Source organism: Tachysurus fulvidraco, chromosome 2 (assembly GCF_022655615.1).
Source record: "Tachysurus fulvidraco isolate hzauxx_2018 chromosome 2, HZAU_PFXX_2.0, whole genome shotgun sequence".
NCBI classification, from domain to species: Eukaryota; Metazoa; Chordata; class Actinopteri; order Siluriformes; family Bagridae; genus Tachysurus; species Tachysurus fulvidraco.
In genome coordinates this window covers 25,632,230-25,657,165 of record NC_062519.1, presented here as the reverse complement: position 1 = coordinate 25,657,165, position 24,936 = coordinate 25,632,230, and the positions used below count along the sequence as shown (strand labels likewise).

The 24,936-nt window shown below is 34.9% G+C and overlaps 1 protein-coding gene and 2 long non-coding RNA genes across 3 annotated transcripts; 1 reads left to right on the top strand and 2 right to left on the bottom strand.

Moving 5' to 3' along the window:
- Positions 1-5,319: 5,319 nt before the first annotated feature.
- On the bottom strand, positions 5,320-6,981 carry LOC125140753. The gene is made up of 2 exons (XR_007139998.1): positions 6,722-6,981; positions 5,320-6,228 (listed from the first exon to the last, which is right to left on the bottom strand). It is a non-coding gene; the product is annotated as an uncharacterized LOC125140753 (long non-coding RNA).
- A 1,628-nt stretch (positions 6,982-8,609) lies between these two features.
- ctns (cystinosin, lysosomal cystine transporter) lies at positions 8,610-16,056 on the bottom strand. Its single transcript, XM_027169890.2, has 11 exons — positions 16,026-16,056; positions 15,752-15,832; positions 13,668-13,746; positions 13,454-13,541; positions 13,254-13,357; positions 12,480-12,617; positions 12,293-12,392; positions 12,084-12,203; positions 10,916-11,086; positions 10,366-10,483; positions 8,610-9,925 (listed from the first exon to the last, which is right to left on the bottom strand). Exons 2-11 carry the CDS (start codon positions 15,810-15,812, stop codon positions 9,780-9,782), a joined length of 1,125 nt encoding a protein of 374 aa, XP_027025691.1. The 5' UTR covers positions 15,813-15,832; positions 16,026-16,056; the 3' UTR covers positions 8,610-9,779.
- Positions 16,057-20,015: 3,959 nt separating this feature from the next.
- LOC113657807 lies at positions 20,016-21,172 on the top strand. The gene is made up of 4 exons (XR_003444242.2): positions 20,016-20,034; positions 20,130-20,209; positions 20,469-20,586; positions 20,717-21,172. It is a non-coding gene; the product is annotated as an uncharacterized LOC113657807 (long non-coding RNA).
- Positions 21,173-24,936: the final 3,764 nt, after the last annotated feature.

Here is a 24,936-nt window from a genome sequence, read left to right as displayed (position 1 = left end):
AACCTAAAACAGTTATTAAACATAGAAACTGGACAGTTGAGTGTTAAGGGAAAGACAATATTCTTCTTCCAATCTTCAGCTGTCCAGATTGGGTGACTCTGTGACAAAGGTAGCCTCAGATTCGTGTTCTTGTGCTGTTGTAGCTCATCCACCTCAAGCTTGAGATGCTTTTCTGCTCATCACTGTTATAATCATTGATTATTTGCGTTCAAACCAGTCTGGTCATTCTCTGCTGATCTTTCTCACCAGTTCATCTAATCATGTTTCAAACTTCAGATCCTATTTTCTGAGTAAACTCTAGAAAGTTCAGTGTGTATAAACTTCCAGGAGATCAGCAGTTTCTGAAACACACAAATCATTCATGTCATGGTTAAAGTCACAGAGATCACATTGTTACTTCATTTTGATGTTTGATGTGGCAATTATAATAAAATATAAATGGCTGATTATATAACTGTATGTATGTGCAAGTGAACAAAAAAAAAGGGATTTTTAGTGTAAATTTTCAGTAATGTTCTGAGGGTTATTGTGTAATTGACTTCATAAAATACAAACAATACAAATACTAATGCGTACATATGGTCATGAAAACACAGCACTTACAGGTTACATATCTGTTGGGAAAGTTCTACATTTATGTTTGCTGCTCAACTTGGACCAGCCTATTGGAGCTGAAACTGTCTCTTTAAATTTTTTTAAATTAAAAGTCATTTTAAAATTAATGGGAATTGTCATCTGCTAAGCTTATAGCAGCGTAGCATTTTAGCTGACTGAATCAATTTTCGCCTTTTCATCTAAATCTGTCTTGTAAAAGGTTTATATCTCAGTGCGGCCTCCCACCATAGATGACCCACTATAGTTTTAAATAGGAGCCATGTTTTGTGGCCTTGTCCTGCAGGCAGACATCGAAAATCGGCTTCTAATGTGTGGAAACATTCAAACCTTTTTTTTTACAGCCACATTTTTTGCTTGAGCTCTTAAAACATTAATAACATTCTAAACTCCAGAGATTGTTTTTGTCACATGTGATACACGTGCACTAGCCTGGCGGCCCTAGATGCACATGAAAAGATTTCATTATGTATAGCTGGCAAACAAGAAGCCCTCCCTCTTCAAAAAATCCATATGTTACTCGACAGGATCAGCTCCTTTAATGAGTCACAGTTTAGTCACGAAGGCTCCAGATTTTAAAAGGCTGCTGCAGGACTTGATTCAGTGCCATGGTTATACTGCAAACATAATGATGGAGTCAGTAATTGGAGTTACCACTTTGGACACTTAGGTGACTCATGTGCAACTCTGTTTTCACTGCTCACCGTCTTTGCTTACTTTGAGGTGGAGTGGAAAACCAAGAGTGTGGTTGGGCAGTGGCTGTCGCTTGCAAATGTGATTCTTATGCTTTTAAATCATGGTTATCTTAGCGTACACAAGGTTCATTTTAGCTATCGGAATTCATAAACATTTGGAAAGTGCCAAAACATAAGAGTGTGTATTCTGACATACCCATTGTGCCAGGAATAGCACAGTTTGGAAAACTGTGAAATAAAATGTTACACGATATGTACCACAAAACACTCCAATTTTCTAAATCGATCGCAGTAATTCATCATGCTTTATAGAGCTGTGATAATCGTTTTCTTTAACATTGATCACTTTAACATTTGCCAACCTGACTGTCGTTAAATGTTTTCCTGATTTCTTCATTGTCAATTTATTGGACAAGTTTAAATTCGTTTTTGCTTACAGAAGGTATATGATCTAGAAATATGCCCACACTAACACAAAGCATAGTGTTTATGACCATGTGGTCACTCCTGAAATATGAGAGCACTGAGTAATTTCTGCTTATGGAATATACAAGTATCGTGAGTGTCTGCTGCTTAAAGAAAAAGTACAATTTCTTACTGAGAAAAACAACTTAGAGAACAGCTAAACTGGAACCGGAAAAATCTACTTTTACATTTTTTCCCCTAAGTAAATAGGAATATATTTATCTCTAGAAAAATATGATTGCTTATTGTGAAAATATTAAATCAAATTCATTTAAATGTAGCAATAAAATAAGTAAATATCTACAAAGGAAGAACATATTACGTTTTCAGGTCCATTAAAAAAAACAATTTCAAACAGATTTCAAGTTCATATTTTACGAGCATAACAATTTATCTACAAAGGAGAAAATACCCAAAACTTTCTTATATCCTAAAAATGTCCCTGGAGAAAAGTGCATGTACCACCATAGTGTAAATAAATAATCAGAATGATATATATTTTGCTGACAAGGCAGAGCATGGACAGTGTTCTTCTGGCAGACATGCGAGTGGTAACATTATTTGGCAATTTTATAAGTGAAACAAATCCTGATTTGACAAAATTGACAACATGGAGAGCATTTTTTTTTTTAAAAAGATTAGTAGGGCAAGGCCAGGTTTGTAATTCTGTATGTGCACAAAAATCCCACTCGTCACTCTTCAGCTCTATACCTCTTAAGTGTGAAGTGTTAAGATTGGATTCTGCCTCAGTGTTACTTCAGATTAAAGACATGAAAGAATCTCCATTTCATTTTGATTGGAGTAAAATGTGAACATATTGTTTGTAAAAATTTACTTGAGCAAACAATTTTAAATCAAATTTAGAAACTGAAATCATGTTTTTGGAAATATCTATGCATATGGCCAAATAAAACTAAAAAGTCAAATCTTTAAAGGTACAAAAATGGCCTTGAACCGAAAAAGCTGTCAAACTGACATTTTCTTTAAAACCTTAATGGAAATTCCATGTTAGTCTTATATTTCCTAAAATCACTGCTGGACCTGCCAGACACATGAAAGTAATTTTACAATACTCATAATGGTCCATATATCATAATATGTTTGGTTAGATGAAAAGTTAACCCCTGAATTAAGTAATATGCTTTAAAGATTTGATACGGAGCATAAAATGTATATAAACTGTCAGTAAAATATTTCATTTTGGTATTTCACATGAATTTATACTACAATATGACAGTGTTGTATGTTTACAGTGTGTACATAATTTCTCACTTCTACTAATCATAGTTTGACTTTTATTTCCATGTTGGGAAAACATCAGATCCTAGATGAAGCTGCCCTTCCAAACCTCACTCATCATTTATGTGGAAAACTGAGCTGAAAAGAAAAAAAAATTACAAGCATATTACTGCATCTTGCCAGTTATCCAAACCTTGTTGAAAGAAGCCACAAACCTATTCAAAATTTGAAATATTAATAGCTGACCCCAGTAGCCTGCATTTTATATACTGTAGCATTTTTAAAATTACTTTTAGGAGTAAAAACAATATAAAAATATAGATATTACCCCAATATCATTCTGTAGCCTGATCTCTTGACTTTAGTCTTGTTTGTATTCTCTCCTAATCATTATTTTCTTTATTGGATCTTACATGAGGAATGCAAAATTGAGCATGAGGCAAATTAATCACTACCACGAAAAACATTCATACACTAACTGACTCAGAAAACAAACATTACTGCTGGTGTGCTGATACAAATACATATTCTTTATGACTTTGTTTAATAGTCAAGGAGCTCACTGAAAAATATCACATCTGAATGCAATTCTTTGTTTAATAAGTTGCTATTGCACATCAAATTGCTCTCAATTTCTAACTATATCACACACACACACACACACACACACACACACGCACACGCACACACACACACACACACACACACACACACACACACACACACACACACACACACACACCAAACCAAAATCTAGACCAAAAGTTTCAACCATCCTTGGAAACATGAAAATCCAGGCTTGTATTGATAAAGAAAAATTGGGTTCAATGATGATTTTGACTAAAATTGAGGTAAAATTGTGAATTTTGTGTAATATTTAACGATGGTTTGAGAGAGACAAAAGCCCCCTGGTGGTCCAGTGTCAGGATCCCTCATGCTCATTGCTGTGGCCCGGGTTTGTTTAACAGGTAGGGAGCTAACCCAGCCACTGAAGAATTAACTCTCAGTGCCAGACCCAAGCCTGGACAAAAATGAGGGGTTGCATCAGAAAGGGCATCCAGCATAAAACCTGTGCCAAATCTAATATGCGGACGTCGTCATGGGAGTAGCCAAAAGAAGGAGGTTTGAGAAAGATAAAGCAGTAATGTATTGTGGAATCCAGGACAGTAGTGTGGAGTCACCATTATCTGGCACATATTGCTGTTTGGCTAACACTCTTTTGATTACGCAATCATGTTAAGGACTCCTGTGATTCATCTTGTCAGATAATTCACATAGGACGGAGTCAAAAGAAATAAGTTATATTAGAGAAAAAGAAATATTAGTGCTTTTTTTTGTTTTCCCTCAGATATATGCTTAGACTTTTATAAAACATTTTCATAAATACATGCCTTCAGTTCTATGTCAGCAGTTGAAAGCACTAAAGCAATCCCAGAAGTGACTGGATTTAACTAGGATTAATTTATCCTGTTTAAGAGTGTTTGAAAGAGTAAGATTCTCAGATTGATGATGCTATCTGAATCTTGGACAGGGATAAAAGCAATAGAATGGGTCATCTTTATCACATGGGAAACTTGCATCCTCTGAATGAGATGATTTGGGTTCTAATAGTGCAATCCCACAATCAGCAGACTGGAGTTGTTTGAGTTTACGTCAGAAAAGAGGACACACAAACCAGACGAGAGAGCAGTATTGATTCCTGGCACTTACTCCTTTTTTCTTTCATTTTGTTCAAGGACAAGCGGAACGGTGGGACCATGTACTGTATGACTCATATGTACTTTGGTTTTCTCCCCCAGTGTGTAAGTGTCTGTGAGACTGTACCCGCTGGTGGGTTAGAACGCTGCCCAGGGTGTCCCCGAGTCCCATGAGAAAAGCTCCAGTTTCCCTGCGACCGTGTTTTGGATAAACAGTACAAAAAATTTAATGGATGGATGGATGGACCCTCGGCTTTGTATTTTAATAAAAGGCTTCTTTTTGTTGTTCATGAGGGATGGTGTTTCACTTTATATGTTTCATGCATGTTATCCATAATCCAGCACATGGTCTGTAATTGTACTTTTACAAAAGTGCTTCTGTTTGGCAATGAACTGGCAACCCAGTGTGAGTTTACTGTAATGTTTACTGTAGAGTGGTAATGTGCTCTGTTTTATGTATGGTTGGATTATAATGGCAAAGTCACAAAATGTTTTTAAGATAAACAATTGTAGAGTGAAAAAGTGACTAGACTTTTCTTGGAAAAGGTCTATTTCAACTTTATCACATCATCTATTCAGATTAGTAACATGATCAGAAATTAGTCTGATTATTCTGTTTTGCCATATCTTTTATTTCCTTAAGGATCATCTACCCCTCACCCTCACAAATGCATTCCTGCCTATAAAGACCATAAGTGACATGAAAAGCCACAGATTTGCAGTTACTGCTGAACGTTTCTAAATTCAACGCAAAACAGAGCAGAAGTGGTTAAAATTCAGTGACCCCATTAAGACCTTTTGAAGTTGAATTTGGCTTAGGCATGTTAGCAGGATGTTCCAAGATCTGTCACGGCTATGGTCATGCTCCAGTGCATCGACATGTACTGATCGAAAATGTTTTTACACGCGACTTGTTTTAACATGTAAACATGGCTTTCCAGCTCTTCACTAGTCATCACGTCCACTCTCTCCTGCAAGCAATTCTTAGTTGCAGCTTTTTTTTGTTTGCAACTGCTGTCACTATCTACCAGACACACACTCACAAACACGCACACACACACACACACCCACACACACAGGCTGTTTTGAAATCAAAATTCACCCTGAGCTGCAGTTTACCGCATTGATGACATGGTACCATCATTTATCCTGACATGCATATCCTGACCTTCTACTTTCCACTCAGCATAACTACATTTAAAGGGAATGTGTATATGATCATTTAAAATTAGCTGTGTGTTTAAATAAACTTACTGGCACGTTAAAAATGGAATAAAGAGTGTTTTTTTTTTTTTTACAGAAACAGCTCTGGAAAAAACAGGCCAAATGTCAGTAGTCCAAGTGTCAAATTCATTCGGACTGAGAGAAAATGAAGGAAGATGAGTGTATTTTTCTTATGTTTGGACAGAAAACTCTTCTCTGAATTGAGAGCTGATGATGAGCAAGTTGTGAGCAGTGGCTGTGGCTGATTTTGACTCCACACTGCTCTCTGCTGTTGCTTTGCTGTTTTTCTTTGGACTCTGAAAACCAGAGCATAAGATTCAGAATCATGCATCAGCACAAAATGTCATGCTTGTATAAATTCTTATAAAAAAGAATAAAAAAAATAAAAATGTATAGTCCAGGTATGGAGTCTGTGTCGTGGTTGCTAGTGCCAGACAGCCTGAGCATTTCAGAATCAGTACAGAACCATTTCAAAGGGCCAGACTGGTGTGAACTGGCAGGTAAGCTATATTAACTCAAATAACCACTCTTTATAACCCCAGTGAGCAGAAAAGCACTTAACAACACACAGCATGTCAAACACTGAGGTAGATGGGCTAAAACAGAAGAAAACCAATCTTCTGTTTGGGCTAATCACTTGGTCTTTGTCTGATATTCAACTGTCCAGATTAGTTGTCTGTGAACATATTATAGTAGTCTCTGGCAAGTAAAATTTAGCATGAAAAAATATAAAAAATATGAATATATAAACCGTGAAAGGACTGATAATACAGAAAACACCATACTTACCTTTTATTTAAATTCCTATCCACAGTGACTTACAAAACTGCTTTGAGGACTCGATGAATCAATAAATACATCCTGATACTGATTTACTAGGTCACAGACTAAGAATACCTTCAGCCTAAAAAGTCTATTGGGAGGCAATATTGTAAGAAAAGCACATGCAACAGAAGGGTTAAGCGCTAATTTTACTCTGTTGGGATGAGTGCTGTCCTGGTACCCTGAGAGGTAGTGACCAGTGGAGCGGTGGTGGGGAACAAAATACATTCTGATGGCACAAGGTTAACGTTCTAGAATTACAGCAGAATGTTTCATGTTGTTATACAGTATGTCAGGGACGAGAGAGAGAGAGAGAGAGAGAGAGAGAGAGAGAGAGAGAGAGAGAGAGAGAGAGAGAGAGAGAGAGATTTTCCTTCGAAGATGGATTAGATGCATTAGAGTATTTTTGGGGGGTTTATCAGCACTGTACTGATGGCTACAAAAGGAGATCAACAGCCTTCTCCTCTGTTCAAAGGTACACACATTCTAGTCATAGAATATTGACAGTTTTACAGGAAGTCCATGACAGTAAATGTGTACCTAAATTGACTGTATTGTGTCTAGAAAAATATAGTACAATATAACAGAAGATGTGTGAAGATGCATGAACTCAACAGGGTCTGAATCAATATTTCCAGATGGTGAAGGCAGAGACTGGATGGCAAGAAAATATTATTCTTAGATGCTGGAAAAGTGAAAAGAACAAAATCAACCAAAAAACCACAAATAAATATGGAACGATCAGATAACTTGACACGAAACGAACCAAATATGTGTTACTGCGAGTAACAGGAGAATTAAAACAGTAGCCACAGTTCGAGTGTAGGAGGCTGGAGGTGTGTATGATGATGTTTCAAATTTAGCAGGAGAGCTGAAGCTACAGTATTATAATCTGGGAAACATGGAAACTAATTAAGTAAAGATTTTACCCTGGAAAAAGGTCAAATTAAATGTAATGAAATGTTAGTGCTTCATCTTCTTTCTCTACACTAAATCTCGTAGGATTTATGTCAATAAAGCAATTATTAAATTACTACCATGGACTAATTAATAAATCAGATAAAACTCTCTGGATCGACCCGATCAGTTCTGATGCCCTAAAGTCTTCATCAGTGAACAGTTCAACCAAACAGACTTCAGGTTAAAACTAAAACATATTTCCTGGTTACATAATTGCACTTTTTTGACCATATAGAACACAGATACAGCAGGGTAATGATTTATAATCACAAGATCCTGTATCACACAGATGAGGATAGGTTCATTTCAGAGTTTTCGTCCTCTGAGGGATTCCTCTTCATATCGTCTCAGGGAGTTTTTCCTTGCAACCGTCACTTCTGGCTTGTTCATTAGGAATTAACTTATAAACTTTGCAACTTATTATTAATACAACAACCAGTATTAGCAATTTTGAGTTGCACTGATAAAAACTGTGTGTGTGTGTGTGTGTGTGTGTGTGTGTGTGTGTGTGTGTGTGTGTGTGTGTGTGTGTGTGTGTGTGTGTGTGTGTGTGTGTGTGTGAATGTAGCTTAATTCTTATTTAATAAAGTATTTTGTTGATGGAGCTTCTTAGAAATAGTTCTGGTTTTTACCGAATCAGTATCTTATCACTAACAATAATAATCAAACTTCAAAACTTTCCTAAATCCTAAAAACATTTTGTAATATTTTGGTATAGAACCTTTACAAAACTTTTCAGACAAAACACTTGTGCTTTATTTCTTTACTGAAAATACTCATTTTAGTTTGTTTTGTATGGAAACATGTGGTTTGGTCATAAAGTATGTATACACATGCATATATGAACTATCTTAGTGAGTAATAATATCTGAGACAAAATGCCTTAATGGCTACATTTAATAAAAGTCCCATTTATTTCAATTCATAAATTTCAAGTTTTACATAAGGTGTCATTTGTGACAGAAAACATACTGCAGATTTAGAACTATAAAGTGTGTAATTCATTTAAATATCTTGAATGAATTAATGTGTTAATTTTTATAAACCCTTAGTTTAAAAAAAATGTTGGTTTGACTTTATGGTACTTTCCCTCTTTCCCCCATTCCCTCTTGCACCTCCTAAAGTGTAAAATCACTTGTCAAAGTGTGAAATCATCCAAGATTGTGCCATTAATTCATGTTATTTACCCACCCTGTTAGTGGCAAACAAAAATGGCAATCCCAACTGTTCTATTTATTTATTGATTGATTTATTTATTTATTTATTGATAGCACAAATTAAGAGGGGAATGAACACAATAACTGTTTAATAAAAAAAGTCTCTATTCAAATAATAATAATAATAATAATAATAATAATAAAGAAATCTGCTTGAATGAAATTACAATTTACATTTCATCATGAAAATTCTCCAGAATGTGGAATTTTTGAAGCATAAAAATATATACAATTTGGATACAGTTAAATGGTCTTTTGTCGTTTTTGTCATCGGTATTATCAGTAATGAGGTAACTTAGCTAAGCTGCAAGCTAACTGCTACAGTAGCCGAGCTCAAAGATCCACTGACATTTATCAGCAGGCAGAAGCTGTCAGAACACACTTGAATCTGTAATGTAAGCTGTGGAGCTTATTTTCTGACATCAGCAATGATGCTTCCTGATTCTCTCTTTATGTAAGTATGTAGAGAAAATTATTGTGTTAACAAATCAAACCTGGTCACCAACATGTATAATAAAACCATATCAATTAAAATAAAAAGTTATACATTAAACATAATTTCTTTGAATTCAGATAGACTTTTTTTTTTCCAAAAAAAATGGCACATCATACTATGCAATTATACTTCTCATTTAGTGAAAAAGAATATAAAAGTTTGTCCATCTACTACTAATCACTCATTATTAAAATGCTTTCGGATTTGTGTTAAAATGTTATGCATAGAATTTATAATATAAATATAAAATTGCATTATAAAATGATTAGAAAAATCATTGTTCTCTGGTGAAGTAAGTCCAAAGTCCTACAAGTTTAAGGCATTTTACCTGAGCAGTAACAAAAGTCCTTCCCTAGTCTTCACCACTCATTACCTGATACACAGGACCTTTATTGCGGTACAAGCAGTAATGCTGGATCATAAATATGATGTCGAAAAATATTGAGAAGATCCCCAATCCAAATTTTGTTGGGTCTCCGAATATAAGCTTCCACTGGTCTGTAAAAAGGAATACAGGAAGAGTTAAACTGTGTAATTAATGTTCCTGAGCTCAATGTTGGTGTATGTGTACGTTTTTTTCCCCTCCATCCATAGCTAGCAAGCAGCAAAAGAAGTATGTCAGCAGCACATCTGATCTTTATATGTATCATTTGTATGCATTGTTGTTTGTATGTATCTATCATTCTTCATCCTGGCTACATCAAACACTGATCATCATCTATACAGGGCTGAAGGACGCAGTTAAACTCGACATTGATCCTGGTTGTGGTGAAGTCAAACATGTGTACACTCACTCCCGCGCACTCACACACTCCCGCGCACTCACACACAGTACTGGTATGCTAAGGAGTGGATGATTATTCTGTCCAACTCTATATTTACCGTACTGGTCCAGATACAAGTATTTATTGTGTGTGTGCGTGTGTGTGTGTACTTACTGTTGTTATAAGACTGCAGGAACATCTGAAGCACACTGAAACTGCCTCCTGTTAAATCCAGTAACACATTGCCAATGCTCCACCCTTCTGTGCTCTGTCTCTGATAGTTCATGTATGCCTAATACAGGTTAAATTAACACATAACAACAAATCAGAAATATAGATACAAGCAGTGACTAGCAGGTCTAAGCACCAAAGGCTTGTGGTATCTTTAGCTGCATGACATCAGAGCGTTTTAGCAGTGAAGACAACTGGTGGAAAATGTCCTTTAAAATCATTAAACTGTTTGATATCAGCTCCTGCCCATGACACATTGTGGACTTTTGATCTTTTTTCTCAAGAAAACTCACATTTCTGGTACAGATACATTACAACACACTGTCACATCAGTAACATGACATCATAGAAGATATCAACATTTCCTTCTGCATTATATTCTTTTAGAAAGCTTTGCACACTCTCCTGAAATTCTGAACTTCAACAGATTAAGACCTGACTGTAGTTCAAGTTATACACTTTCTTTATATAAGAGTACAAAAACGAGCCATACCTGAGGGATATATTTAATCAGTGTTATACCCAGTTTGATGTAGGAGAAGTAGTACAGGTAAGTTATCCAGGAGATCTTCTGAGCAACAGCAACAAAAAGTGTGACAAATGCGAAGGTCCAAGCGACCACCAAGAAAAAAATGACCACCTTAGACACCTTTTGGCCTCCTCTCTAAACAAGTTAAAAACGTATACATTGTGATTTCTTCTTAATGTACATGTTATTTTACCCAATATAATACAGTCATGTGAAAAAATTAAGACACTCCATTTGGGGTTTTTTTTAGTAGTTAAAGATGGGCATTCGATCTTCATTTTAACAATATTGTAAAATTCGAGTAATATAACGAAACAAATCAAACCAAATAAAAGTCTTTTTTTAAATGCTCTATAAAATGTCATTTAAAAATAGTAAGGACAAAGTAAGGACACCCCTACATTTATTTGTACAGGTGTATCACATCAGGTGCAAATGAATAGAACATTTTTACAGAGCATTTTGAAGAAGGCTTGTTGTATTTAAACCTCAGACTTTTAGTTTGGTTTGCTCTTAATTGTTAAAGTGAGAGGTGTCACCATGGTGAGTTCCAAAAAGCTCTCTGAGGCCTTCAGAAAGAAGATTGTTGATGATTATGAGTCTGGAAATGGATATAAATGATCTCAAAGAAATTTGTAATCAGCCATTCCACTGTCCAGAAAGTAATTTACAAGTGGAGAACATTTAAAAACAACTGCCAACATGGCAAGGTCAGGCCGTCCAAGCTAATTCACCCTAAGTGCAGACAGTAAGATGCTTAAAGAAGTCTCCAAAAAACCCTGAAATATCATCACGGGACCAACAGCAAGCTCTTGCTACAGTTGATGTCAAAGTGCAAGAATCTCACTGAGGTTATTTCAGCCAAAGGGGAAACACTAGCTATTAGTGCACAGGGTGTCCTTACTTTTTCCTTAGTTGAAATACTCATTTGTTGTTGATTTATTTTATTTACTTGCATTACATCACTTTCTTCTACAGGTACAAATTAAAACAAGACCAGAAATTGACATGTTGACATTTCTTAATATAGAACTGAACATATAATTGGGTGTCCTAATTTTTTCACATGACTATGTGTTATTTTATCTATTTTCAATATGTGAAAATAGAACAGAAATAGGTGTGGACTCACCTCGTATATTGCACATTGAACGATGTAGACCAGAGTAAGAACCACTGCATGGAGACTGAAAAACACATCATTGGCATCCACTGGATTGACTCCATTTGGATTATCCTTCAAGAATTCTTCCTGGTGATACATATCATTATTCATTATTAAGTATTAAATAGCTCCTGGGGAAATTTCTGATAATGTTACAATGTCTAATATGTGTTTACCTTTATGTAAGGTACCCAAAAAAGGCCTATATTGAATACACTATAAGCAATGAATCCAGTCAGGTTCAGTGAGAGAAAATCAAAGTTCAGGCCCACGACACTGTAGAAGAATATTGCAGAAATTATGCAAATAAAGTTGAACACTTGTTCAATTCTCAATATTTGTAAAAAAAAAAAAAAAATCTACCTTTTTCTTTTCCAGTTTTCATACACCTGAGGATAGAAGGAAATAGACCAAGCCAGAAAGTAGATCCATCCTATGATTTGGTTGATGACATCAAGAACTTTGCTTCTGATGACCAAAAATCTGATTCGAGTTTGTAATCTAAAGAGAAAAGAATTTTAAGCATGGAAGTTATAATTCTTGTCATCAGCTATAGAAAATATGACTATATATCAAGATACTATACATGAGGAATACTGAGAAATTAATCAGATACTATGAAAGAAATAGTTGAATTGGATGTATTGTAATGTGATTTCCCCCAACACCCCCCACCAAACCAGGCAGATTTGGGGTCAACGATTTTCCCTGCAGTTTAGAACAACTTGCACATCAAACTTTATAACAAATAAATTATAAAAAAAAAATCTAACTTCAAAATGACTGACACATGACTGGTGGAAATTATTCTCATAATAACTTATCCATGTGTCTTCGTTTATGGTTAATAATCCGCATGATATTTTTTTATAGCTGATCATTTAAAAGGAAAGGGACTAATCTAAAACTTTACCTTAAATCTAAATGCAATATTAATAAACACCAGGAAAACTTTTTACATTAATAAAAAAAATTTACTGTTAACCAACAGGTTCACACCATAACAAAAATTTTTGTATAAGCATGTTTAAAGCATTTCAGGGTGAATTTTCCTTCAGAAAAAAAAAACCAGAAAGGCTTGGGTCTGTAGTGCTGAAGTGCAAACCGAGGACATAGGTTAAGTGATCCACTGCATACCTTTGGATGTCAGTGTTGTTGCTGTACAGATAAGCAGTGACCTGTCCAACGCTTTTTGCTTGCACTTCAAAAACAGTGGATACATTTTTTGCTGGCAAAACAACCTGCGGAGTCAAGCAGAGTAAAAACACTCAAGCAAACGTGGTTAAAAGTAAAAGTAACGAGGCATTTTATGTGCCATAATGCCAGGCTGAGCTTACCACATCTGGAAGATGAATTATTGAAGAGAAATTTGCTGACTCATACGTAATGTTGAAGTAGATGTATGCAGTAAAATTCAGAGGAGAACTGCAAAAGACAAAGACAATACAGTACAGAATTCAGAGGATGCTTAAACAAAATAAATATTTCTATGAAGGTAATAAATAACCAGCCAGACTGGCAACATATACAGTATTTCAAAGCTTGTCTCACCTTGCCTTGATGGTGATATTTTTGGAGAATTTCTCCTCCAGGTCAACAACAGCTGGAGCACTTAAGGACACTCCGCCATCTGAAAAGACATCAGTGAATACAATGATACGTTATGATCAATTCAAATAGTTCAATTCAAATGTATTTGTATAACACTTTATACAATTGACATTGTCTCAAAGCAGCTTTACAGTACATAAACATAGAACAAAAAGTTATTATAAAGAATAATATAAAGATTAATAGAATACAAAATTAAAGATTAATATTAGATATATTTAGATGTGTTTGTATTTATCCCCAATGAGCACGTCTGAGGTGACTCAGGCAGCGGTGAAAAACGCCCTTAAATGGTAAAGGAAGAAACCTTGAGAGGAACCAGACTCAAAGGGGAACAGATCCTCATTTGGGTGACACTGGAGGGTGTGATTATAAATATACAGTCTGACAAATATTGTATTGATGAGGAGATTGTTGTCCTCAAAGACCACATGGAGTTGGCATCCAGTTGATGTCCAGCTGTTATTCTATAGAAGTCCATGCGATTATTATATTTTTTTTCTTTCTTGTTCTGTCGTGATAACGACTTAATTTTCTCTTGATCTCTGCATAAGAACCTAATCTAATGGCAGCAAAAGCGCAATAAAGTAGCATCATGGATGATCACATGCGCTTTTAATTTGATCACGGACTCATGTGATGGACGACTTCCACATAAGTGTCTGACAGTTAAGAAGGAGACTGTGATGTCTGCGTCTTTATCGTCGAAGACAATGTAGTGTCCCTACTGCAGTTAATCCAGCCGCTCATTCTGAAAACACAGTTAAATTAACCGCAACAATATGTTGTTGGAGCGGCTTTTAAATACATACATTGCGTTAATAGCATTGAATGGAAAGAAAGCGTCATCACAGAACAAAAAATTAACACAAAATGATCATTTTTTAAATAAAATACACGACAAAAAAAAAAACAAACAAACAAACAAAAAAAACAATTTACAGAATTTATGAGAATAAATGCTTAAAGTATGTGGGGGCCTAGTGGTTAAGGTGGTGGGCTACAAATCAGGAGGATGTGAGTTCGAATCCCAGGTCCCCCAAGCTGCCATTGTTGGGCTCCTGATCAAAGGCCCCTCCCCTTAAATGTAGGGTCTCCGACATTTGAGAAATGCTTCAGAAAACTACGTTTGGCCACAAAACAATAATCAAAACAAACGTGTAGTCAATGAGCAGAAAGGGGCGTCTCTTGTCAATATGAGCGGAGAGTGTTCAGTGCGCATATTCACAGATTGGAGTTTCCCGAGTCAATAACTCCTGAGCTAAACGCTGTTGCTACACAAATAACACCTCTTTTCTATCGTAGTAATGTAGAGAGGCAGCTACAACCGTGTTTTGTGTAGTAACAGCGTTTAGCTCAGGAGTTACTGACTCGGGAAACTCCAATCTGTGAATATGCGTCCAACTTCCTGCTCCTTCAGTTCTCTCCAGCGCTGGAAAGCTGATCCTATATTAACACGTCCTACTTCTTGCCTTATCGTAAGCCTTTCTTCGCTTTTGTCCTCCATGTCAATGTTAAAACCGCTTTCTGCTAATGTCACACATGCGCACTGAACACTCTCTCCGCCGCATATTGACAAGACCGCCCCTTTCTGCTCATTGACTACACGTTTGTTTTGATTTTTGTTTTGTTTGGTAGCCAAACGTAGTTTTCTGAAGCATTTCTGAAATATCGGAGACCCTACCTTTAATTGCCCAGTTGTTTAAAAAAAATGTAAGTTGCTCTGGGCTATAAGGGCGTCTGCCAAATGCTGTATATGTTAATATCACATTAAATGCTTACATTAATTAAATGCTTGAACACAAGATACACGGAACACACACTAACATTTTACACTTTACTTTACTTAAAACACATACTATGTATATTTCAAGTGAACATTTCACACTTGTACATTTGTACATACAAATCGCCTATATTGTATATTTTAATTGCACATTTCACATTTTTTATTCCACTAAATTATTCCTTTATTATACCACTGATGCAGCCTATGAATTAGTTTGAATAATAAATGAACTCACCACAGTTTGTTCTGAACACGGACAAAGACACAAACAGCAGTGCTACTGCTCCTGTCTGCATTTTGTTCAGCTCAGAAAAGCCTGAGAGGAAGAAAGCGAACAGCCATCAAGGCTGAAGAAGAAGTGCTATTTCCTTAAAAGTGCAAATAACACAACAGCACTTTAGATACAGATGACTAAGCTCACATACTGGGTAACAAACTACACATGTCCCAGCCCTTTCTGTCTATATACAAACTGTGTTTCTAACCAGACAAAATGTTGACAAACATACGTAGTAGTAAAGCAAAACATTAAAATCGCGTGTACATAATCGTTCCCGGTTCACTGTGTGGTTATTTCCTGCTCATGTGACTTCTATATCACGTGCTCACAGGGGCTATGAAGTCACGTGGTTTTACCCCAGACAGCCAGACAAATACAATATCAAAGAGATATGATCCTATATTAATTGTACATTTAAAAACATGTTTATATTATCTGATATATAAAGAAATATATATATGAGACTATTAACTACAAATTAAAGAGATATGTGTATATAAATATTGATTGTAAATTGCAGAGATGTGAGACTTAAATTGAAGAGATGTGACGATATTATTTGTAAATTGAAGAGATTTGTTAATGTTTGTTGTAAATTTGAAGAGATTTGAGACTGAAAACAGTACGAAACAGATTTGAAGCTGATTGGATATGATTATATTGTACAGTACATTTAGGATATGTCACGAATTTTTCTTTAAGTTTCTTTCTTATTCGTTTGTTGATATCACACAAGAAAGATGAGGGCATATATGAAAATAATTTAAACTTAATGAATACACTAAACTGTTCATATAAGTTCATATCAAAATATAAGTTGAATCACACTGCAACGAGGACGTGTGCCCACATGTCCACTAGAGGGCACAGTCACCAGGACTATGAAATTTATAATTAAATTTTAGTTATATCTGCCATTTCCCAGATATTAAAATTAAAAAATTAACAACAACAACAACAATAATAATAATAATAATAATAATAATAACAAATAAATAAATTTATTAATTAATTAAAAAAATAATTAATAAATCAATTAATAGTAATAATAATAATAATAATAATAATAATAATAATAATAATAATAATAATAATAATAATAAAAATAATAATAATAATAATAATAATAATAATAATAAATTAATATTAATATAAAATAATATAAAATAAAATTAATATAAAATAATAATATTTAATCACTAGTTGAGGTGATCTATTAAACATTGAGTCTGAAAATACGAAACCTTGTCAGATTATTCTGTATCTTTAACCTTGGACTATTTACTGTCTTGGATTATCCCTAAATCCTGTTTTCCCTAGTTACTTATTTTTGGGATATTAAAAGGTTTATTTTATTTGTCTTTTGATTATGATATTTGTTTGTTTTGGGTGCTGTACATGTTTTTTCTAATAACCCACATTGCTCATGGTTCCCCAAATCCAATCTCTATGATTTATGGGAAAATGTTTGTTATACTGCAAATGCTGTTATAGGATGCTGCATATCTCCCGTTTTACCACATCCCATCTGCGTGCCTCAGCAGAAATTTGAGATTCATCAGATCAGGCCATGTTTTTCCAGTCTTCAGTGTCCAGTTTTGGTTAGTCTGTGCACAGTGCAGCCTGAACTTTCTATTCTAGGGCAGAGAAATGGAAGCTGAGGTGGTCTTCTGCTTTATAGTCATCCTCCTAAAGCTTTGAAGTGTTGTGCATTATCAGATGCTATTCTGCTCATCACAGTGGTACATACTGTACATATATAAACAAGGTGGTGAGCAGAATAGCATCTGATAATGCACAACACTATCAACACAAATCAAAGCTAAAGGGGGATGACTATAAAGCATAAGCAGATATGTATTGTATTAATATTAATGCACAATATTATTATAGTACAAATATTAACACACAAATATTTTTTTATTTAATGAATTTAAAATGTTGTTCAGTCTCACTTGTCAGGCTGCAATGTACTAACTGTAACTTGTTAGTCAGATAAAGAGTTGTCATTACAGAGTGTTGCTATAACACTGTGTTGATTCTAGTATTACTTCCACACAATATCAGAATCAGAATCAGAATTAGCTTTATTGCCAGGCATTTGGTCAGCGCTGTTTCTGTTTATTATCTTTTTTGTATTGTCTTGTAATTTTTTGTCTGCACTGTCTTTTGTTCTGCACTGTCTTGTCTGTCTTGTTTGTCTTGTCCTGCACTGTTTGCACCAGGTTGCACAATTACACTTTATGTGGCTAAGACTTACTAGGTCCTTAGCTCTCTGTCTTTGCATTTTATGTAGCACCCTGGTCCTGGAGAAACATTGTCTTATTTCACTGTGTACTGCAACAGCTATATATGGTTGAAATGACAATTAAAGCTTCTTGACTTGACTTGATTAGGAATAACACTTCCATAGCATTATATATTCTCTGATTCTGTACACCATGTGCTCACACTCAACCAACATGGGCTCCTCTATACAGATGACTGAAAATCTGAAAATGATTTCAAGTGTTCAAAATGTTAAGAGCATTTAAGGGAATGTGTGGACGTCAAAGCAAGATCTGGAACACTAAGAAAACCTTCAGACAGTGCTACCTGTATGAGGGTAGAAAGGCAAAGCAGAAAGGGTTAGCTTACACAGAGATGGTGGTGCACTATTTTACTGTGCAGCACTCCTTGTCCAAATCTGATCTGCATGGAAGACTCATTAGAAGGGAAAATGAATATATGTTGTATGTAAAACAATCTGCATAAATAGCACATCTGTTAATGTGGCTAACAGTCTGTGTACAGAGTAGCTCCTAACAGTCTAACAGTCAGTTTGGCCACCTGAAAATGCTACTTGAAATTTTGATATTATTATTATTATTATTATTATTATTGCAGCACTTGCAACCTGGTTACTTTATGTCATAGGTCATAGTAACATTTATGATGGATCACGCTGTACATTAATAATTGCCTCTTGTGTGAAAAGCAAAAAAACATGCCACATTGTTCTCTGTTATATTATTTTGTTTGTTTTGTTATTTTTTGTTTGTTTGTTTTTCTTTTGGTATAAAGCCTTTGTTAGCTCTCAATTTTCTGTTAAATGCTGTTAAAATTTTTTGGTGCTAGATTATGCTGAGGTGAGACAAAAACTGTTTAATGTCAACAAAAACCATGGGGTTTCTTGTAAATAAGAAAACTACAGAAAACTGTCAACACTGAAATATTGTGGTAAATACAGATTTCTTTTGCAAAGAGTCATGAGAAACATGTACTTAAGATCATTTTACAGTAAATGGGATCATGAACTTGTCATGTACTTTGCGTTTTTGTTGAGCAAAATCAGGCAGCCTTCTCTAAATTATGCAATACTGGGGATATTTTGGGCTACTTTTTGGATCATCCAGATGGATAATAATCCAAGTTTTTTTTTTCATGAAATATAAAAAATAGCCCTTGAACCTAGAACAAGGCTTTATTTTTCATCCAGCTTACCAAAATTGAGTCCTAAATCCCACTGTCAGTGTGTGAGATCCACAGAGGATGAGAATGTGGAGGAATGTCTGAAAACCATAAAGACATATTAACATGGGAATTTCTGAAGATGATCCTCATAATGAAAATAAATTGCATCCAGTTGGTTTACCAGACTTATAGAGTGAGGACATTAGTGAGGACATTAGTGAGGATAAAGAGTTAAAACGGACATTGCATGTTGCAATTACATGTGTTTCAAATAATGCTTTAAAAACACTTTTCGGCATGTTTCAAGTTGTATGTGAACAGACTTCATGTAAAGCGTTGCACAATCTCACTTCTCAGATATTTGTTTATACTGGCTTTGATAAGTAACAGATGTGCATGATCAAAACTGAGGGGTTGTAGTGGGGGAGGGGTTGGTGTCTGACAGTTTATTAAACGGTTAGTTTATTATAATATGTCTTTAAAAGTGTCCCAATGTCCCTAGGGAAAAACTAAACACTGAACTCCTGGAAGGTTATTTCTTTAAAACATAAATAAACATTGTAATAAACTTATAGTTTTAGTTTTGTTTTACCATCCAGAAAAAAAACTGGTTACAGGCTTCTTCATCATTGGTAGGATCCTGTGTAAGTGAGAGGAAGAGGTGTGTTAGTGGAATTGCTGAAAGCCATAAATGGGCAGCACGGTCCCCCAAAGTGCACATACAGCGGCTTATCCAGAGACTGAGCAACATTTTTGTTCACTGAACAATTTCACAGACTGCCAAGGTATGTTATTTTACCACAAACTGATTTTATCTCAGCTCAGGAAATGTTCTTTAATGCTGGAGCTCAATAAATAAATACATTTTATTTCACCGCAGGTAACAAAGAGCAATGATGAAGATTTATTTCATCAGTTTACTCCTGCTTATGGCATGCCTGTACCCAAGTTTGGCACAAGGTTGGCACAAACCACTTTTCCGCATCTGCACCTTCGTTTTTATACTGACTGAAATGTGTTTTGAGGTTTTGTCTTAACAGGTTTTTTTTTGTTTGTTTTTTTTTTGGGGGGGGGGGGGGGATATATTCCTCATTTACATTCAGCTGGATATATCGAGAATATTATGAAATATTGGAACTATTATGCAGCTCATGGAATCGGTATTACATTTTATCCGTCAAGATGCACGCAGTTTAATAATATTCCCCTTTCGTAATAGGTTCTTATGAAAATTGTTGCCTAAAGTATAATAAGGAGCCTAAGATGAGCACCAAAAGAAGAATTGTGGACTTCAGGACTCAGATGAGTGATGGAGGATGCAACCGCTCCGCTGTTATGTAAGTTAGTTAGTAGTTATTTTCCAATTCCAGACAGGTCCTACAAAAGGAAGAGTGATATTTCAGTAAAATATAAATATATATATTAATGCATAAATTGAGATATAACACTATTTTCTTCTTTTAAAAGATTCACTGTTATGAAAAAGAAATCAACGATGACATTCTGTGCTGACCCCACAAAGTCCTGGGTGATGAAAATGGTGAAAAGTTTAGAAACCAAGATGGAAAACAACTGATTGAAATCATTCCGATTGTTTTTATCTGTGTGGTGATCATGATTTAAAAAAGAGAGAAAACAGATAGTAGCTGAGTATATAGCTTATAGCTGAGTGTTAGCAGTTCATAAATTTTTGACTGGATTCTTTTCAGTTCAGTGTTTGCAAATTACTGCATTGTAAAATAATAGAGCTGTATGTTCTATACTTACACTTCTAATGTACTGCTAATTGCTGAGTCCCTCTGATTTCAAGACTTTTCATTTGTTTGATTTGTTCTGTTTCACTATAAATATATGTATGTTTAATTTTTTTATATTTGATACCACTGTATTTTTTGTATTTTTTATACACGTTCCATTGTTACATTAGTCGTGTTTGTGTGTGTGTGTGTGTGAGTGTGTGTGTGTGTGTGTGTGTGTGTGTGTGTGTGTGTGTGTGTGTGTGTGTTTGTGCGTGTGTGTGTGTGTGTGTGAGAGAGAGAGAGAGAGAGAGAGAGAGAGAGAGAGAGAATTATGTTCAATATAATAAAACAACATAAATATTTCCTCAAGATTTATCTGTGATATTATCTGACTGTTAAATGCCAGTAAATAAGTTCAGTTATAAGATCAATCAAAAATTATTCTGCAGTGTTTGAAGAGCACCACAGAAAAAGAGCAACATCACATCTCAGTCAACAACACATTTTTATCAACTCCAGCATTTCTAAAACTGAGAAAATAAAGGAAATGGATGAGAGAGAGAGAGAGAGAGAGAGAGAGAGAGAGAGAGAGAGAGAGAGAGAGAGAGAGAGAGAGAGAGAGAGAGAGCAACTTAAAATTGCTCTTTATTCTGGATAGCTCTGGGAAATGAGTTGTGATGGCTCATTAATCTTCATTATAAAAACAATCAGTGCATCTGTAATCAATCTGCATTCTCTAAATTTCTGCATTCTCTAAATTTTACATTGGGACCTTTCTTATTTTTAAACTTAATCATTCAATCCTCACTCATTCACTTTGATTTAACTTTATTTGCAATAGCATTTTTAACAATGGACACTGTAGTCCCAGAGTAGCTTTACATAAATATACACATTTTGAATAATTTTAACAATTTATCAGTTTATCCCTAAATCACTCCCTAGATTTATCCCTAGATATCCCTAATGAACATGCAGTCACTGCTGAAAATTTAATGGAGGAGATTACAAGGAGAAAATAAGAAAAAAGCCAGGCACATAAGGTAATAGCACACTTAGATTACTCATATTCTCAAATGCTGGATGTACAGTATAAGGCAATGCTTTCTGTTACTGTATATACAGGTTGCAAGACAGTCAGTGATCAATACATTGGATCATTAGGTGATGAGGAGAAGAGCCCTCCTTACGATTTTGCCTAAAATCTTGATCTCAATGATTTTGGAGAACTGTAATTATTTGGTGTAAAACCATGAAAACTACTGTATGCAAATGTTGATTGTTGGCCTAGAAAAAATGATCAAATCAAACCCGAGAAGCCAAGAGCAACCCCACCCTAGCAACATTGCACAGAGGTCCCAGTCATACAAACCAAATAATGCATATTAACTTTGGGTTGGTGGTGTTTATTGTTTCGCGGGAGAGAGTGCTTTATTTTTATGAGAGTATTTGAGGTTTTGTAATAGGTTTAAGCCATATTTAAAAGTTTAATACATCAGTTACAAGAAGTTGTTGCACAATATGGAAGGTTGCACAATAAGAACACTATTTTATGAGGCCAATTTTTATATATATATAAATATGTCTTATTCAGTAATCTTATGTGGATTTGATCTCTGTCCAAATGCCTATTACAAAATTCACAGAACTCAATATGCTGTTGTGCTACTGGGTTAACTGCCTCCCAGTTCTTTATACTTCATTAACTTACCTCAGCAACGGCTGACATATCAGGTCATGTAATGTTCTTTCTGTGATACATAACACAGGCATTGATTTCAAGTCATGTTAGTTCGTGCTCTGACGTCCTGATAGGAAAAGTACTCAGACCAGTTTATTTTTTCTTCTGTCATCAATCCTCTGCTTCTTCAGCGTGAGATAAAGAAGCCTGAACTTGCTTAAGGGATTGGATTACTCATAAGATTTGTTATTTATCTCCCTCTGGGCTTAATGCTACTGAGATTCTAAATCTATCATCAAATCTAAAAGGCTTTATATGGAAGAATTTTAATTGTTTCAAACAAGCATAAACATTTGATTTATTGTCAGCACATTTACTGGAAATTTTAGATCTCATGTCCTCTGATTGCACAAATTTATATCAACCACCGGTGATCATGGTGAGTGATTGAGTAAGAAGTGTTAATATAATTTTAAACCCCTGTCACCTTTATGGGAGAACCAAGACATTTCCAGACATGTTTCTGTCCTTATTCATATGTGATGACTGATGGCAGTCGTGAGAACATGGCAACTGTAAATTGAATGCCAGTGATGAATAAACTTTTGAAATATGTGTAATATTTTTTGATGGGTTGTCTGAAATTAAGCATTAGGTTGTCATTTTTTATGGCATGAGCCAGATCACGGTTATCCCATATATCAACACGGCTGTGATTCGCCTGTGGCATGAGCCCACAAGGTGAGCGGTGTAAAGTCACAGCTGTGCTGATAGTTTAATCGGACGATTGTTCCACTGATGTAAATAGATCCAAAAGAAGACACACTCACTTACCAGGACATCAGTTAAAATGCTAGCTGGCTCAATTTTTTACGTTAAAGATGCTTCTGAAAAGATGGTATCCCTTCTTCCTTTTCATCTTCATCTCATGTATATTTATATTTAATTATTTTATTTCATGCCAAAGGTTATGTTAATTCCTGAAAGTTTGTATCAATGCCATGTCCACTGATGATCACATGAACTCTACAGTAGTAACATTTTCTAATGAACTGACTTTGTAGATTGTTGTAGGAACATCAATAAAAATAAAAAAAGAAATAAATAAAAGAAAGAAAGAAAATCTTATTTTTTGTAAAAATGAAAAAAGTATAAAACACAAATTTTACAGTGTGGGTGAACTTACCTTTAGGGGACATACAGACTTAAGACTAGCAAAGACTTGCAAGTCTTCACTTTTACTTCTTGCTACTCTGTCCAGAATACATTAACGGATATGTGTGTGGTGCGCGCCTGTCTGTGCATGTTAGTATTGCAAAACCATTGCCATTGGAATTCACTTCAAGCAAAAACTCAAACACAGCAAAAAAGTCAATTGAGACATTATCCCAAAGTCTATTTAAACAGAAAGTCGAGTTGAAATTTGATTACAATTGTTCACCCATTTTTATTGGCAGAGCCCCCAGAGTTGTGGCCAAGGAAAATAACTAAAAGGACAAAAGGAGTAATCAAAGTCCAGAACATGCAGAAATTCTGGCAGTCTACATAAGAGCTAATCTAAGCAGAGACAAGATCAGGATCTGCGGTAAGAAATCAAATCCTTATAACTAGTCAGAATAAAATCTTAACATCGGTTGAGATCTACACTCTAAACAAATACAGGTTGATTCAACTAAAAAAAAAAATAAATATGGAAACTCCCCCTAAAAAAGTTAATTTTGTCTTGTTGAACAAAAGACATTTTAGGATTAATGTACTTAGCATTTTGGAATAGCTGTATTGAAAAGTGTTATTTATTTGAGTAATGTGCTACAATGACTAATATTTATCAGTTTAGGTAACTTAAAATGCTAAATTGCTTTGGTAGACAAAACTAGTTAGATATTTTTTGTAGAACTATACAATACTCTACAACAATATACAATAAACAACAAAAATGCAACTATAGGATTTATTTGAATTTACAATTTATTTAATTATTTAAATAATAACATTATTACATATTTGACAAACTCTGAATAGGCCCAGTATGTATTATACTGTAAACTGCATAAACATTTGCCTAACTCTGAACAGGCACAATATGTATTCTGGTATTGTATTACTATGCCAAACTCGTAACATGCTCAGTGTACATAAAATTGAGACTGTTTTCGTAAGTCTTATATAGCAAGCAGATTTGACAGTGTTAAAACTTTGCCTTTAAGCTCCTTCTTACCCAAACATAACATCACCTTCTGAATAAAATGGAATGTCTTTGTTATGCA